The sequence below is a fragment of the Sapajus apella genome, unplaced genomic scaffold (assembly GCF_009761245.1).
Source record: "Sapajus apella isolate SASKATOON/1434 unplaced genomic scaffold, GSC_monkey_1.0 scaffold164, whole genome shotgun sequence".
NCBI lineage: Eukaryota > Metazoa > Chordata > Mammalia > Primates > Cebidae > Sapajus > Sapajus apella.
Window position 1 is genome coordinate 614,596 of NW_022437104.1, and position 16,953 is coordinate 631,548.

General features: G+C 38.8%; 1 protein-coding gene across 19 annotated transcripts in view; it reads right to left on the bottom strand.

Moving 5' to 3' along the window:
- HUWE1 (HECT, UBA and WWE domain containing E3 ubiquitin protein ligase 1) overlaps positions 1 to 16,953 on the bottom strand; it is a 157,352-nt gene that overhangs the window by 69,841 nt on the left and 70,558 nt on the right. For all 19 annotated transcript variants that reach the window (XM_032267008.1, XM_032267005.1, XM_032266995.1 and 16 more), the window contains 6 exons: positions 12,187 to 12,293; positions 11,819 to 11,996; positions 10,578 to 10,669; positions 9,355 to 9,566; positions 3,705 to 3,762; positions 2,406 to 2,582 (listed from right to left, as the gene is read on the bottom strand). In XM_032267008.1, coding sequence (XP_032122899.1) covers positions 2,406 to 2,582; positions 3,705 to 3,762; positions 9,355 to 9,566; positions 10,578 to 10,669; positions 11,819 to 11,996; positions 12,187 to 12,293 — 824 coding nt within the window. The remainder of the gene's footprint in view (positions 1 to 2,405; positions 2,583 to 3,704; positions 3,763 to 9,354; positions 9,567 to 10,577; positions 10,670 to 11,818; positions 11,997 to 12,186; positions 12,294 to 16,953) is intronic.

A 16,953-nucleotide genomic window follows, 5' to 3' on the forward strand; every position in this document is an offset into this window, starting at 1 on the left:
GGTAGAGGATTAATTCCAAATTTTGCAGAGTAGGAAACAATGTTAGGCAAAGTTCGAAAGCATGGAAGTGAATCATTATTATAATGTTCTCTTCTTAAAACAAGAGAGACCATTCTAACATAGGCATCAGGTAGGTAATTTGTTTTTATCTGACAACTCAAGGATCATAAGACCCTTGTGATTTCCTCTCAAGTATGGAGAAAAATCTGACAATAAAACCCCATCACGTGCCACGCAAAGACAGGAGAAATTATGTGCCTTCCTATGGCTTTCAATAAATCTATCCTTTCACAGTATATTATAGGTATGATAAAGATCTTTTCCCCTCTTGCTAATGAAGAGCATTTAATTCAATATTTCAAAGAGTAAAACAAAATAAAGTCACGTCACAATTATGGATCTTTCCAAATCTGTAAGCAACTGGATTTCTCATTTTTAGCAGGAATTACTTATCACTCTGCAGCCCAGCTAATAAAGGAGTTTCATAGATTTCATGTAATCACTATCAAAATTCCAATGTTGGTTTTTGTTTTGTTTTTGCAGAAATAGAAAAAAAATTCCTTCTAAAATTCATATGGAATCTTAAGGGAACCCAAATAGCCAAAACAAGTTGGGGAAAATTTTTTGGAGGTCTCACTCTTTTTGATTTCTATTACAAAGTTACAGTAATCAAAACTGTGATACTGGCATAAAGACAGACATAAAGACCAACAGAACAGAATAGAGAGCCCAGAATTAAATCTTCACATATATACGGTCAAATGATTTTTGACAAAGGAACCAAGACCATTCAATAGGAAAGGAGACTTTTACCATATAAAAAAAATCAAATCAAAATGGATCAAAGACCCAAATATAAGAGATAAGTTATAAAACTCTTAGAAGAAGCCATAGTGGGAAAGCTGCAAAACACTGAATTTGGCAATGGTTTCTAGGACATGACACCAAAAACATAGGTGTTTACAAAGACAACAAAAATTAAAAAAGAGAAGCTGAACTTTATCAAAATTAAACATGCTTGTGCATCAAAAGACAACCACGAAAAGGCAACTCACAGAACAGGAAAAATATTTGCAAATCATATACCTGAGAAGACATTACTATCAGATATTAATACGTGTAGAAGAATACACAACTCTTACAACTCAACAATAGAACAAATAACATGATTAAAATAGAGCAATGAACTTGAATAGACATTTCTCCAAGGATACATACATGGACAACAAGCACATTTAGAGATGTTCGCTATCACTAAGCATTAGGGAAATATCAGTCAAAAACAAAATGAGATACTTCCTACCCACTAGAATGGCTATTGTCAAAAAACAGAAAACAAGAATTGGTTAGGATGTGGGAAAATTAGAATTAAAAGTAGAGTCTCAAAAGAGTTCTATTGTATCCATGTTCACAGCACCATTATTATTCACAACAGCCAAAAGGTGAAAGCAATTCAGTGTCAATCACAGATGAATGGATAAACAAAATGTGGTATATACACACAATGGATTATTATTACGCCTTACAAGGGAAGCAAATTATGACACATGCTACATAATGGTTGAAACCTTGAGGGCATTATGCTAAATGAAAAAAGCCAGTCGCACACACAAAATATTTTTATGATCCCACTTATATGAGGTACCTAGAGTAATCAAATTTAGAGACAAAAAGTAGAATGGCAGTTGCCAAGGGCTGGAGAGAGGGGAGGATGAGGAATTTAATGGCGTAATTTCATTTTTGCAAGATGAAAAGAGTTCTGGAGATTGGCTGCACATCAATATGAATACACTTAACACTACTGAACTCTATAATTAAAAATGGTTAAAATGGTAAATTTCATGTTATGTATAGTTTACTACTATGAAAAACAAAATAAAGAAGCTTCATTGTTGGCAAAATATGAGCAATGAATTACATGTCAATTATGCTTAAAATACATGACTATCAAGCTTGAAAAGCGGGGGAATTAAATATGGGCAATTAAATGCATGTCAATTATGCTTAAAATACATGACTATCAAACTCTAAAGGAGAGGAAAATACATGGTTAAACATAACCATAAACATAAAATGTGTTAAAAAGCACCCAAAACAAAGAAGGGTGATATACTACTAACACCCAACTACAAAGCCTTCTTGGAGATATACTTTCCCCTCCAATAAACTCTAAGGATGTTAGAACTACAAACCAAACTCAGGAACAGAGAAAAAATACTTTGACTTTTCAATGAGAAATAACATAGCACACTATATACTAGTCACAAAATTCACTTATACAACATAACACAAAATTATTCATTATTTTTTCATTGAAGGGAGACCACAGTAAAAACACATATACAGAAGTATCGCAAAATTGATTTCCAAAAAGAAATGAAAACATTTGGCCAGATGCTTCTTACCAATATGGATTTGCAGACACCTGCAACAGCCTGACAGGCAGCAGATGTGGGAAAGTCAATGGGCAGATTGGGAAGACCCAAAATGGTAACCAAAGGCAAGAGTCCTTTCTGATTCACAAATTCCTGGCAGTGGTCATCTGTTGTATTGTTGCTCAGAATAGATTCCACAAATTTCATCTAGGTAATAAAAATTTTTTAAAGAAGTTAGAGCCTGATACTTGGAACTAAAAGGCCAGCCTGGAATAAGGATGGGGTAGCCTTCTAGTCATAAAATTGGTGTTTTCTAGAGTACCAAAACCTCAGATAAACAGAGACAGACGTATGATATGGACTCTAAAACACCCAGGGAGTAAAGAACATCTACGATTTCTGCCCAATCTACATTTTCAAGCACACCGAGTCAGTAATTTGAGATAACAAAGAAGTTGAGTGACTTGCTCAGGCCCACATTATGAATTAGTGGTACAAACATACCTAATCTCTTAATTTGCCATTTAGTGCTCCCTGCATGCCTCTCCTGCAGGCAAACATCATGGAAAATTCCCCCCAAATGTGCTAATAATGCAAATGAAATCCTGAACTCTGGAAGAGTTTGTTTGAAACAAAGCATTTCTTAAGAGTAAAAAAGTAAAATGTGGGCAACAAACATATAGATACAAGGAGAAACCATCTCTGGAAGTCTTGAAAGTGCTTAGTAGGCTAGAACAAATGCTAAGACGGCTCTCCCTTTTTGGTAAACAATTCTGGGAAATTCAAACTCTTCACTTTTTTGGTGAGATACTCAGGAAGTAATGGGGGAAAAATAGGAGAAATATGTTGGATACATTTGGAAAACATATTACAGGTTGTATATCCCATATTCAAAATGCTTGAACACCAGGAGTGCTTCAGATTTTTTTTTTTTTTTGGGGGGGGGGCGGAATATTTGCATTATACAGTATAGGCTAAAAATGCTCCAGTGAGCATTTCCTTTAAGTGTTATGCTGGTGCTCAAAAAGGTTCACATTTTGGATTTGGGATGATCAGCCTATACTGGACTGGCAAAACAAAATCTGTTATAGATTCCTGTTTGGGGAATGGTAACAGTGAACAAAAAAATCCGGAATAATAATGGGGGTTGTGTTGGCTAATTTTTGGCAAAACAGTTTAGAACAAAAACATAAGGGTGGCACATCTTTCTCCTCTTAATTGGATTCCAACTAAAACAAATATAGTGGTTACTGGACTATGATAATTCCACACATTTTAGAGAAAAGCACATATACACCTTTACTCAGTTTGCCCTGTGTTGAATCTTACCACATTAAGGATGTAATCCATGAGGGGAATAGGAATACGTTCCTCTGTACCAACAACCCTGTTAAGGAAGAAAAGAACGAGTTACACAGAAATTCACAATACCAGTACAAGAGAACAGAGTGAGGAAAAGGACACTGTGTAAAATTCTAGTCCTTTTTCTATTTATTAATTTCCTTATTTTTTTGAGACAGGGTCTCTATCACCCAGGCTGGAGTGCAGTGGCACGATCATGGCTCACTACAGCCTTGACTTCCCAAGTTCATCGGGTATATGAGCCTTTGGACTCACATACCACAGGAAAAAAACAGCTGAAATCAATCCTGAAGCTGGCTTTGCTAGCCTCACTAAGGTTGAAAGCATAAAGGTGAAAAATCAAGCCTTTAAAAACTCAACATTTGTATACATTAAAAGAGAAACTATCCTGTCTTCAGCAAACTACTGTTGGGAAAATTTATCCATATGAAAACATTAAAAGTAAGTTCAATTAAAAGACTCAATATTTGCTTGAAGAAAGAGGCTAGACAAAGAAACACAAACATGACATGATGTTCTTGCATCACATTTAAAGTTATGGAGAGTAGAAAATAGAATTTAATTTTGTTCAAAGAGCTATACTTATACAAACAACACTTGAGGGCTCCTTCCCTAACAATTGATATTTGCAGCATGACAGTTCCTCAACTATCAAAAAAACATATGGAGTCTTTTGTCTTTTCAGTTGCTTCAATGTTGCACAGGAGATGAAAAGGTTACAACATGCCATAGCTGCAGAAACCGCAACTCAATGCAAAACACTACACATATAGTATACTGCAATGAAACAAAATATGCCTCTAAGATAAACCCCAGGAAGGAACAAATATTTTAGAAAATGGAGCATTTTGAACACAGGCCTTTGAAACAGATTTGGGCAGAGAGTGCAGGTGAGTGCAGTGAGGTGGGGCAGAGACAGAGGGAGAGGTAGGGGAAGAAGACAAGAAAGTTGGCAAGAAGCTAGTAGTTCTCATCTCTGAGCAAGACAAAATGTAAACAAAGATTTGCCAAGCACGAGAACATTTGGCAGCAGAATATAGAACAGAAAAAGAGAGTGGAGAGGCATTATGAATGACTTCAGTGACAAAAATATCCAGAACCAGGGTTTGGGTAGGATGTTGTGAACATCCTCAATGAAAAATGTGGGGAGGAACTTTGTAGAAAGTGAGTATACCTATTAAGGCAAGACTGAAATGATTCCATGAGACCACAAAAACCTTTCTTTAACTAAGTTCCTCCTCAGAACCACTGCAGCATTCCATGTTACTTATATCTATTACCTACCCACGCTTGGCCTCACCTCCTTGCAAAGAATCTAGAGATCCACCTCTATAGCTAAGAAGTGCAAGTGTGGATCTAGCCCAGAGACACCCAATCCTTTGCAGAAGCCAGATATGATGGCAAAGAGCCTAAGTAGTAAATCAAATGAGACCTATATGCTTCCTTCTTTTGGTACATGGTAACTGGGGAGAACAGAGAGAAAGCAAATAGTGGTTCTTAATATAATTCCAGAAATAAATTTGTTCAGTAATCACTTTTCTTCTTACCTTCATCTTTTGGCTCCCTGGCCCAAGAAGCCGTATAGGAATAACAAAAATGATCAACTCTCTCCAACAGAACCCAACTTACCAACTTATTTCAAGAAAAGTCCTTGTAAACTTCCTGTTTCTTTCCCTTTCCCCAAACATATAGACATTCCCAAACTCTGGTCAATTTTCTGTATTTATTTATGGTGGTAGAGCCCCACCCCCTGCCTTCATCAAAAGTAAAGGAGGATTTCAATTTAGTGTCATGGTATGGTGTACACAGGGTTTTTCTGGGGCAGGGGAGTCAGGCACTTCCTCCAGCTTTTGAAGAGACAGCTGTCTCTGACAAAGGAGCCCTCTCATTGGGCCACATTTCAGGGAACAACTGCTTCTGTGCACTCATTGCCTTTAAAGTCCAGACAATTGCTATTCAAGTTCTAAAGATCAAACAGACTTTATATAGCCCATTTCTTTCAAGTTGCTCAGGAGAGGTGGGTAGTAACCTAGGCACACTAATGTAATCAAACACAAAGTGAACCGTGCTGCACCAACTACAAATCCTGGTTACTTACTGGCAAGTATATTCATCTTCAGCAATATCAGATTTTTTGAGATAAAACAATTTAGAAGGCAGAAGAAAGAGGCCAAAACACAGGTATTTAGAACTACTTGTGAATGCTTCTGAATGTAGAACAGCACCCCATGTATTTGAGGTAGACTATAATGCCTAAGTTTCCTTATTCCAGATCTCCAGCACAAAACCACATATTTCAAGAGCACATACGAACACCATTTGCAAATACTAGCTGCTGATTTTGTAAAAATAAAAAATAAATAAGGAAAGAGTACTGTCTTAGCCTGGAAAAAAAGCTAGAAACTCAAGTCCATCAACAGGAAAATAGATAAACACTACACAGTTATCACACAAGAGAATACTACTCAGCAATGTAAAGTAACAAGTTGCTGACAGATGCAATAACATGGATGAACCTCCAAAACACATCAAACAAAGAAGCCAGATACAAGAAGGTATATACATCAGATATGATATACACATAAGACTTTATAAGATCATTCTATTCATACATATTCTGAAATAGGCATCATAATTCTACAATGACAGAAGATGAGTAAGAGCCTCAATTCTGGGCAGGAAAACCGGAAACATGAAATCTGTATCGAAATCATACCTCATTTTAAACTGCTGACAAACTGACCAGGTGCAGTGGGGCACACCTGTAATCCCAGCACTTTGGGAGGCCAAGGTGGATGGATCACATGAGGCCAGGAGTTTGAGACCAGCCTAGCCAACACAGGAAAACCCTATCTCTACTAAAAATACAAAAACTAGCCCAGTGTGGTGGTGCATGTCTGTGATCCCAGCTACTCAGGAGGCTGAGGCAGGAGGACTGCTTGAACTTGGGAGGCAGAGGTTGCAGTGAACTGAGCTCATGCTACTGCACTCTAGCCTGGGTGATGTAGTGAGACTCTGTCTCAAAAAATATATAAATAAAATCAAATAAAGAAAAAAAAATAATCATTTTGTGTGTGTGTAAGGCACTGGAAAACAGATGGGGGTATGGGAAACAGAAATTTGGAAGTTCCACTGAAGAACTTTGGATTTAGGGAAAGGGACGGACAAGACTTATGGGGAGAAGGGTGACACATAGGCCAAATCTTTCTAAGTCCTTTCCCTATATTGGGAGAAAGTACACAATTCCCCACAACAACTGCCTGGGATATGAGATAAAAAGAACTTTCGCTTTTAATATATTGTGGCTTTCAAAATGAAGCCGAGTTTAGATAGTCTCTTGTTTTTTCTTCCTGCCCTAATAATCTACTTGGTGACCCAATCTAGGTTTCTGAAGATGGCAGAAGTGAAAAAGTAAATATATGTGCCAACGTCAGTGAGACTCTTGGATTATGTAAATGAGGTAGTGATGAGAATCCAGAATGTAGAAAACTGCTGATACTAGGGTACAGTAACTATTAGAGTCCTCTGCATCTTAGAAGTTACATATAAATATCACTATGGTAGAATATTAATGCTACTGGGTTTGTATTTCTAATTTCTCTTCTTTTTCATTCATGTCTCATTGGGCCTAGCTCTCTAAGCATTTAAGACTTAGGGAAACCTTAATCTAAGGCTCTTTATTCATTTCAATAAACAAACTTACTGACTACCTACTAGATACCAAGTGATACAGATATACTGCTGAATGAGGCAATGTCCTTACTCTTGAGGAACTTATAGGTGAATGAGAAAAACCATTAACATGTATAAATAATTTTAACAAAACTGTTGGGAGAACACAAGATTGACTTCTCACTTGGAAGTTAAAAAAAAAAAACAAAAAACTTCAAGAATAAGACATTTGAATAGGGTTTGTAGGAATTTGGTGGATGGAAAAGGAAGAGATAAGATGATTCGGGAATGGGGATGGCTGTGGATAGAACACAGTGATACATGATATCCTAAGAAAGGAAAGGAGTGCCAAGAAATGAGGGTAGGGCTGGGCGCGGTGGGTGGATCACAAGGTCAGGAGTTCAACAGCAGTCTGGCCAATATGGTGAAACCCCATCTCTACTAAAAAATACAAAAATTAGCTGGGCATGGTGGCACATGCCTATAATCCAAGCTACTACTTGGGAGGCTGAGACAGGAAAATCACTTGAACCCGGGGAGACGGAGGTTGCAGTGAGCTGTGATCACACCACTGTACTCAAGCCTCGGCGACAGAGCAAGACTCTGTCTCACAAAGAAGAAATGAGGGTAGTGAAGAAAATGCTGATTAACTGTGACAGCTTGAAATCTGGACACATCGGATCTCAGGCATTTGGAAGATGTTCAGGTAATGAAGTCACATGCACATGAACATATATAAGCTTGACTCAAAACCACCACCACCTCATCTTAAAATTTTTCCTTATTTGTAGCCAGGAAAAGGAACCCCACTCAAGTGGGGTTGCTGACAATCAAGGGTGTGACAAAGGAAGCACTAAGACTCATCTACAAAAAAAAAGGTCACTTTTTTTTCCAGAAAAAGCACATTTAAAAGAGAACAAAAGATATTGCTAGAATGAAGGTAGGTTTGCCTTCTCATACAGGGAAAGGTATCTGTTCAACAAAGCAAGATACTTAGTAGTTAATGCCTCTCCTTAAAGCACTTGATACCCACAGGCTCATTACTACCTAGAGTTCCAAGAGAACATACTGGTTTTGGATTCTAGGCCTTTGCTCCTGTTGTCTCTTCCACCTTAAGTCCCAAGGTACCCTTCAGGACCAGCTCAAATGCATTCATATCTGCGCCTAAAATGCTCAAACTTTTCTCAAAATGACTTACCTACACACTAAAAGAGCGCCCATTAAACGAGCAAACGTATGACTGTCCAGAAGGATACCTCCCACTTTCAGCATGCAGGTGATTAAAAGTTACAGTTCATCCCCTGTATGTGAATACTGTTCAAAGAGCCTGGTGGACTATCCCCTACCAATCAGGAGCCTTTAAGCAATATCCCTGCTTCCATTTAGGCAGTCAATTCTTATGTACAACAAACCTAAAATATAAAGAAATGAGAAGAAAAACATACTGTGACTGTTTACAGTCATACAGCAAATTCCAAAGCCTTGTAATTTATCTAAAACGAACGGACAGTAACGAAAATAAAAACAACGAGCAACAACAAATCCTCACACACCCCTTAAGGACTTCTTAGGAGACAAGCTTCAAAAGTACACTGTATTACATACGTGCCTGAAAAAAATCAAGCAATGATGTAGAATATCAAATCAACAAAGGGAAAATAAGGTCTTTGTGTAAAGCCCATTAACTTGACAGACCAAATTCTGATTCACTTTCATCAACAGCCTTTAAGAAAGATCACTTCCTAAGGCAACCAATACAATTAAATACCAAAGCACACATGACACACAGGGTCAAAAAAGGGAAGACTATTATACTCTTAGAGCCAGTAAGAACCTTAAAATGATCTCTCTCACTTTTTATAGATGAAAGTGTTCACTAAGACATAGAGAGGTGGTAACATGCCCAAGAATACATGGCTAGAAGATCTGTTTTGTAAACACTTACTGCTGATTAGGCTCAGTTTCACTTTGCTGGGTGGAATTAAAGCTTTGCATGGCCTGTACTTCCTCTTCCTCCTCATCCTCACTAGAGGCTTCTTCTGCGGCATGATTAGACCTCGGGGGAGGAGCAGTGGCAGTGCCATCTGCCTTCTGGATTGATGGCTTCTGACAGATGTATTTGGGGTCTCTTCCAAGATTACAGATTTCTTCAAGTAACTGAAAGGCACAGGAAATAAGATTACTTATTCGTAATTAAGGAATGGGGAGAGGGGCACAGCTAACATATTTAGAGGATTTTCTGTGTGTTGTATATTTGCCCAAACACTTCATATACATGTTATATACATCATTCACAGAATATGTTCATTAATTCCATTTTATAAACAAGGGAATATAAGTGCTACACAGTTAAATAATTTGTTGAGGGTCACATGACGGTTTAAGTGACTGAGGATTCTGACTCCCTGTCCCAATTCGCCAAATACCATGAACTCATATACTAGTTTCAACAACAACTCTAAAAGGAAGCTGGCAGGGCTAATAAGGTGGGTTGGGGGGCAACCACAGGGATCAACAGAGACTAGAAAGGGCAATAGGCTTTTACAAATTGAATCTAAGCCATGTCTGTTTATCCATATCATGTATAAAAGAAATTATTATGTAGAGGTTTACATTAAATGGGAAATTTTTTTAAGTAATACAATTCTCTATCTTAAAAACTTTTTTTTTTTTTTTTTGAGACAGAGTCTTGCAGCAGCATGATCTCGGCTCACTACAACCTCCGCCTCCCGTGTTCAAGTGATTCTCCTGCCTCAGGCTCCAGAGTAGCTGTGACTACAGGCACCTGCCACCACGCTCGGCTAATTTTTGTATTTTTCATAGAGATGGTGCTTTAGCATGTGGCCCAGACTGGTCTTGAACTCCTGGCATCAAGCGATCCACCAGCCTCAGCCTCTCAAAGCACTAAGATTACAGGCGTGAACCACCATGCCCAGCCTAAAAGACTCTTAACAGAGACTTCTTTCTAAGATGAACTAAAATGACAACCTTTTTTTTTTTTTTTTAAACAAAGGAATAGCCTAAGAACATGGTAACAATGACGCAGACATAATGCTCTTATTGCCAGAGTCCGAGGATCCTAATGATCTCCAGTAGACCAAATCTTTTCTAAAACATTCCCCTTCTCTGCTCTCTCATGCTCATGGTCACATCCTTATCACTTTCTACCTTGATGATGGCAGTCGTTGCATCTGTTTTAAGGGTGGGCTGATGTCTCATGAGCTCATCGACAGCACTCCCCAGGTTGGATGCAGTATCCCCTTAAGGTTTAAAAAAAAAAAAAAAAAATGAACCGTTAGAAAGACTGAAGAAAATAGAGGTTGTTTCCTTTTCTGTACCAACAAAAGGTAGAAAGAAGAAACTGAGCCTGGTTATGATTTTCTTTAAAGACTTTATGTCACTGAGGCTGGAGTGCAGCATCACGATCTTGGCTCACTATATCCTCGACCTCCTGGGAACAGGCATTCCTCCCACCTCAGCCTTCCAAGTAGCTGGAACTACAGGTGTGCAGTACCACGCCTGGCGAAATTTTTGTACTTTTTGTAGAGACAGGGTTTTGCCCCATTCCCCAGGCTGGTCTCAAACTTCTGAGCTCCAGTGATCTGCCCACTTCAGCCTCCCAACATGCTAGGTGTGTGCCACTGCGCCAGACCAGGCTGTTTTGATTTTCTTTTTTCTATTTTTTTTTGGTTGTGATTTTCTAATGCCACAACTTCTTGAATGAATTACACCTAGCCCCAACCCCCAAATCATGGGGAAAAGGAAAGGAATCAGTTTAGTAAACATATTCTAAAGTAACTATGTGTGCTGCACCCTACTCTGGCAATCTCTGCTGTCGAGGTCTAAACTAGAGTGAGAGAGAAGAAAGACACACAAACTATTAACCCTCTGGCTGCTCCACTTAAGAATGATAGTGTCTAAATGCTACAGTGGTGGCTGAAAGTACAAAGCACATTTTTGACAACTGTAACCTTTCTGGAGTCCTACCTTCTCGCTAATAATCTCTCAGTGATCTGGTCTCAAGCATACTGAGTAAAAAAATCTATTCATGTGTTGTTATCTTAGAGAGCTGGACATCAGAATATCAGATTACCAGATGAACACCTCAGAACTCTATATTTCTTATTGCTGCAGACTAGATGGTGAACCCAGAAATCTACCATTGCTTCTTAATACCTGTTTTCTACCAGTACCATGACAATACAATGGTGAACTGTTGAGAAGCATGGAATATTATGAGCAGAGAAGCTAAAGATGACGTATTCCTTCCAACCTATAATAGAATGTATGGTGGTAATTCCCTTTAAACTTAGCACACCTAACCAGTGAAATGATGAAAAGAGATCAAGGAAGAGTTTCCTTGCAAACTAAATCAATTTTCTATTTTAAAGTAAATCCTAACAACTTACCAAGGGGATCAGAACTCCTCCTCCTCCGCATGGCCGGGAGGTAATCTGGAGACAGAAGAACTTTGAAGAGGCGTTCAAAAGGCTGACACTGAACAAAAGACTGAAGACCTCGGGCATTCAAGCAGAGTGCGCTGAATACATTCGGGAGGGAGCCAAGGACTTCACGGGTAGCAGGAACCTGGAGAGAAGGCAAAGTGAGCTTGAATGCATTGAAGAGTGTCAATGTTAGGAAAATCCAGCCATGGGTATCAAGCTGAGATAGAAGGAATTTTGACAACCAGGTCCCAATTAGATTCAACACTAAAAAGAGAAGAGATAGGATTTTCATGCCATAAGACATTCTTTAAAGAGTAGCAGTAAAGACTTACATCTTTGATAAGCAGTGCATGCAGCATGACATCTGTCAATCCATTATCCTGGAGTGAGGAGAGCAGTGATGGTTCTTGAAATACAAACACAGTCACCACTTCAGTAGCTAAAAAAAAGATGAGAAAATATGGAAACTGAGAGATTCCTCACAGGAATTGAAATCAAAACACCAAAAACTTAAAAAACAAATATATACTCAATGTAAAGCAATTTAAACTCTTGTGCTTACTATGAAATTAAAGATCCTGATACTGCTCCATCAGAGATTCATCACTATAAAGAATCTAGTGACTACCTTTCAAGATTTTTATGGACACAGTTTTACATAAATGAGGTTACATTGTTTTGTATATTCTGCTTTTCACCCACAATTGTCATACCATATAACGTTCTCTCCCGACCCAACAACCCATTCATTTTGAATGGCTGCCTACTATTCCATTATATATGTGTATCACATGTATATAAACTAGGCTTCAATTGTGAAAATTGATAAATCTAAACATAAATCCTTTTTTGTCTGCTTTTAACTGGAAAAAAAAAAATCTATGATGTGGGTTTGCTGGGTTAAAGCAAATGCAAGCGTAAATGATGAAAATAAACTGCCTTCGACAAAGGTTATTCAACAATTTTAAACTACCATCAGCAATATAAGAGTCCTTGAGTATTCATCTGACCAGTTTTTGACATTATAATATTTAAAAATGTGCAGCAATAACTACTAAAGCTTCTGGAACAAGGGAAAAACTCTACTCCAGAGGAAGTATTACAGCATTAATGCATTTATTAAAAAGTAACCAACGAGCTATGAAGAATTAACAGAAAAAAGAATTCAGTGAAATCGAAAGCAAAAAGCACAAACAAAGCTAACATCTAGCTCCATGAAGACACTGGAAAAGCTTATAAACCTATGGAAAATAAAGCAATAATATAAATTAGAAAAAAGAACAGTAATATACACTAGGAATGAGAAAGATTTAACTATATTATAGAATAATTTCTATAAAGTGTACGTCAACAAGTGAAATGTATAGTTTCATAAGAAAATGTCATAAAAATCAACTCTCAGGAAGCGACAGCAAAGCAGACTAGACCAATAACCCTAATAAATTTTTTTTTTCTCGGATATGGAATCTCGGCTCTGTCGCCCAGGTTGGAGTCAGTGGTGCAATCTTGGCTCACTGCAGCCTCCGCCTCCTGGGTTCAAGTGATTCTCCTGCCTCAGCCTCCTGAGTAGGTGGGGATTACAAGGGTGCACCATGCCTGGCTAATTTTTGTATTTTTAGTAGAGATGGGAGTTTCACCAGGTTGGCCAAATTGGTCTCAAACTCCTAACCTCAGGTGATCTGCCCACCTCAGTCACCCAAAGTACTGGGATTACAGGCGCAAGCCACCATTCCCAGTCTAGAATTTTTTTAAGTAAAAAAAAAAAAAAAAAAAAAAATTCCAGGTAACAGAGAAGCACCAAGTCAACAATTTTATTAAACCTTCTAGGAACAACGAATACACGGCTTCCCAACTCATAAGACTACAATAGCTTTAATTTAAAAACCTGACAAAGAGGAAAATATATATACAACACCCATAAACCACGTATATAGAACAAACTTGTTTATGGTGATGCTTAGGATCTAAAAGAAACCAGGGGATTTTCTATTCAAGACGGTGAATACAGGGTCGCTCATTTATCCCAAATGCTAGTGGACTGGCAGATGTATAGCAACTAGTGGGGACCAACAGTTTCCAATGGTCTTTGGAATTCCTCACGGGCTATAAACTTCTGAAAACTTTTAAGTCCTTTTTTGGGTTTCTATTATAACACTCTCCTCCGTTGACATTGTACAAATGTATGAATTCTATAGAGTTACTAAAATTGAGTATCTAAAAACTGAAATTAGTATTCTATTAGCAATCACTAAGACATCAAACCTGTTATTTTATTAAGAGGTCGCAACGCCACTCTGCACTGGGAACCTTATACAAAATGATAACCAAGAATTAGAATTAAAGGGTATACACACATACAAAGCAATCAGCTCTGTGTGGAACCAAGCAACTAAGAAAGGAAAAAAAGGTAATTAGGGTTTCCAGGAGAGAATATATAAGTTAAAAGGAATCAAGAGAAATAGGAAAAAAATTTCGAGAAGCAGGAAACTATATTCAGATAAGAATAAGAACCAGTCTGGCACCACGGTTATCTACAATAATGTAGCATTAGAATACAATGAAGAAACAGCACCAACTTCTGAAAGAAAAGTCTAACACCTTAAAAATTACCCATGGATGTACTTCAACAGAACTGAAAACGAATCCAAGAGAGTTTGGAAAGTCAAGGGTTACACACACAAGAAAGAAAAAAATGATGAGGAGAAAGAAAGGAGTAAAGGCAGGCTGAAGGTCATCACAGTCCTTGGACCCAAATGCCACTGCATCCCCATGCCACTAGCCACACTCAAACCCTAGCATCCCAATATGTTCTTTGTACCCTGTCTTGCCATTAGCATCATAACCAATGGGAGCTCACCATACCAAAGGTGAACACTCCTTTTCACATTGGCAAATCAATTTTATTGGGCCATTGCCCCAGTCTGCTGGCACAAATCGCTATGCCCTCACAACTGATTGTTATACAGACCTATTCTTGGCTTATCATTCCTGCCAACACCACTATCATAGTCCTCAGTGAGCGTTAGTTCCCTTTGGGCTTCCTGTAACAATGACTCTGACCAGGGTACACACTTTACTGCTCATTCAGTCTGGGCATGGGCCTTTTAAAACAAGGTATCACCTTGGAGTTTCCTTTTTTTTGAGACAATTTCTCACGCTGTTCCCCAGGCTGGAGTCCAGTGGCACAATTATAGCTTACTGGAGCCTTAACCTCGTGGGCTCAAGTGATCCTCCCACCTCAGCTTCTTGAGTAGCGCACCACCATGCCCCCGCTAACTTTTTAATTTTTTTTGTACAGACAGGATTTCACCATGTTGCCCAAGCTAGTCTCAAACTCCTGGGCTCAAGCAATCTGCCTGTCTCAGCATCCCAAAGTGCTGGGATTATAGGTGTGACTCAGTGCCCAGCCCATTTGTTTAACCGTTTACAGACAGCAGGCCCAACAGAGACATAATGGCTTATTCAATTAAACTTACAAAACAAGACATTTTCCATCTATGAGTCTATAATAGCCAAACAGAATCCCCCTCACTTAACACCTTCTCCTCATTTGATTTTGGTGCAATCCAGGGTGAACAGGCAACTACACTGAAACAGAATAGGACCCACAGAAAATTGAGGGCCCTCACCCTCCAAGACTACACAGAAGGTCTCTGCCAAAGTCCTTTCCTAATATGATGGCTTTAAAGGATTGCTAGCTGGAGATCTCTCTTCGTAGGAAATGAAGGTCTTGGTGTCTGCCTGGGCCCACAAATACAACTGTATGGTTCTTCCAAAGAGGAAAAGAAAATCTTAAGTTAGTTCCTAGTACCAACATTCTTAGACAGGAAGCTAGTTCTGGATCCACCTTATTACAGAGGTATTGAATGGGAGGCTATTGCAGGATATGGGATGGCAATGGCTGTGACTTCCATAATAAACTGGCACTTTCAGCATGCCAAAGTCTGTGCACCACAGGCCTGAAAATATCTTCGTGGAATATTCTGGCTCTGGTTGGTCTGTCTCTACCTCATTTGGCTCATGGTCTGGGTTTGGGATACTACTACTCCAGCTCAATGTCAAACTTCTTGGGTTCCTTTCTGCCCATGCTGTGATCCCAGTTGTTTGGGTGTAATCACTCCCTAGCTTCCCTATCTGAAATTATTCTAAAACTCTGTAAGCAGAGGGATGCTGATCTTGTTACTTTTATAATAATTTCTCAAATGCGATCCCAGGGCTTCTACTTATTCAGCATACCACAGCATCCTAGATGATGATTTCAGCACAACTGACAGTCCCAGTCTTGATGCTGACACCCTCAAGATGTTAACTGCCCTTGTAACTGCCCTCATCTGACCCATCATAACTCCACCACCCCATCAACCCTAACAAGCGTGCCCATACTCCACTTTCACTATTCCAGTCACTACCTGTATTTCCTGCTTCCCTCACTCAACCTGATAGATATTATCTATATAATAATAACAGAGAATGCCACCTACATACTAAACCTCCAGCAATATTAAAAAGTGCCCTAGCCCAGGCAACTACTTATAAAACTAAATCTTGCTCCCTTGGAAGATTTCAATACTCATATTGACTACTTGCTACACTCTCTGGTTAAGTGGTCAATCATAAGCATGATGATGTTAGCATCGGCTACAAACAGACCCCAACAGATAACATGAGGGGTAAGGCAGGAGGTGAGAAAGAAAAGAGGGGAATTGGGGAAGTTAATTACAGGTGGCTAAATGTGGCATAAAAGAGCCAGAGGTTGGACACGTGAGAGAGACGGAGTCAGAATATTTTATTTAGTGGGTTTGAGTGTGAAATTATAAGCAGGATGTCGTGACCTCACTCGGTGTTTCCTCATTAGATTCCCCCTTATGGATTTCATGTCTTTCCTAGCCTCTGCCACCAACTGATAGTACATAAAATGATGCCCCCTTGTTGAGACTATTTTATCCTCGAATGTCCACCCTGATATAAATTTGCCCCCTAGAACCTCCACCTTCCAAAATCCTGGGCTACTGATTCTTCTGTGTCACAACTCCTGCTTGGCAGGGTTATACATTCTATTCAGCTATCTTGTTCCCTTCTATCCATACAAGCTGACCTGT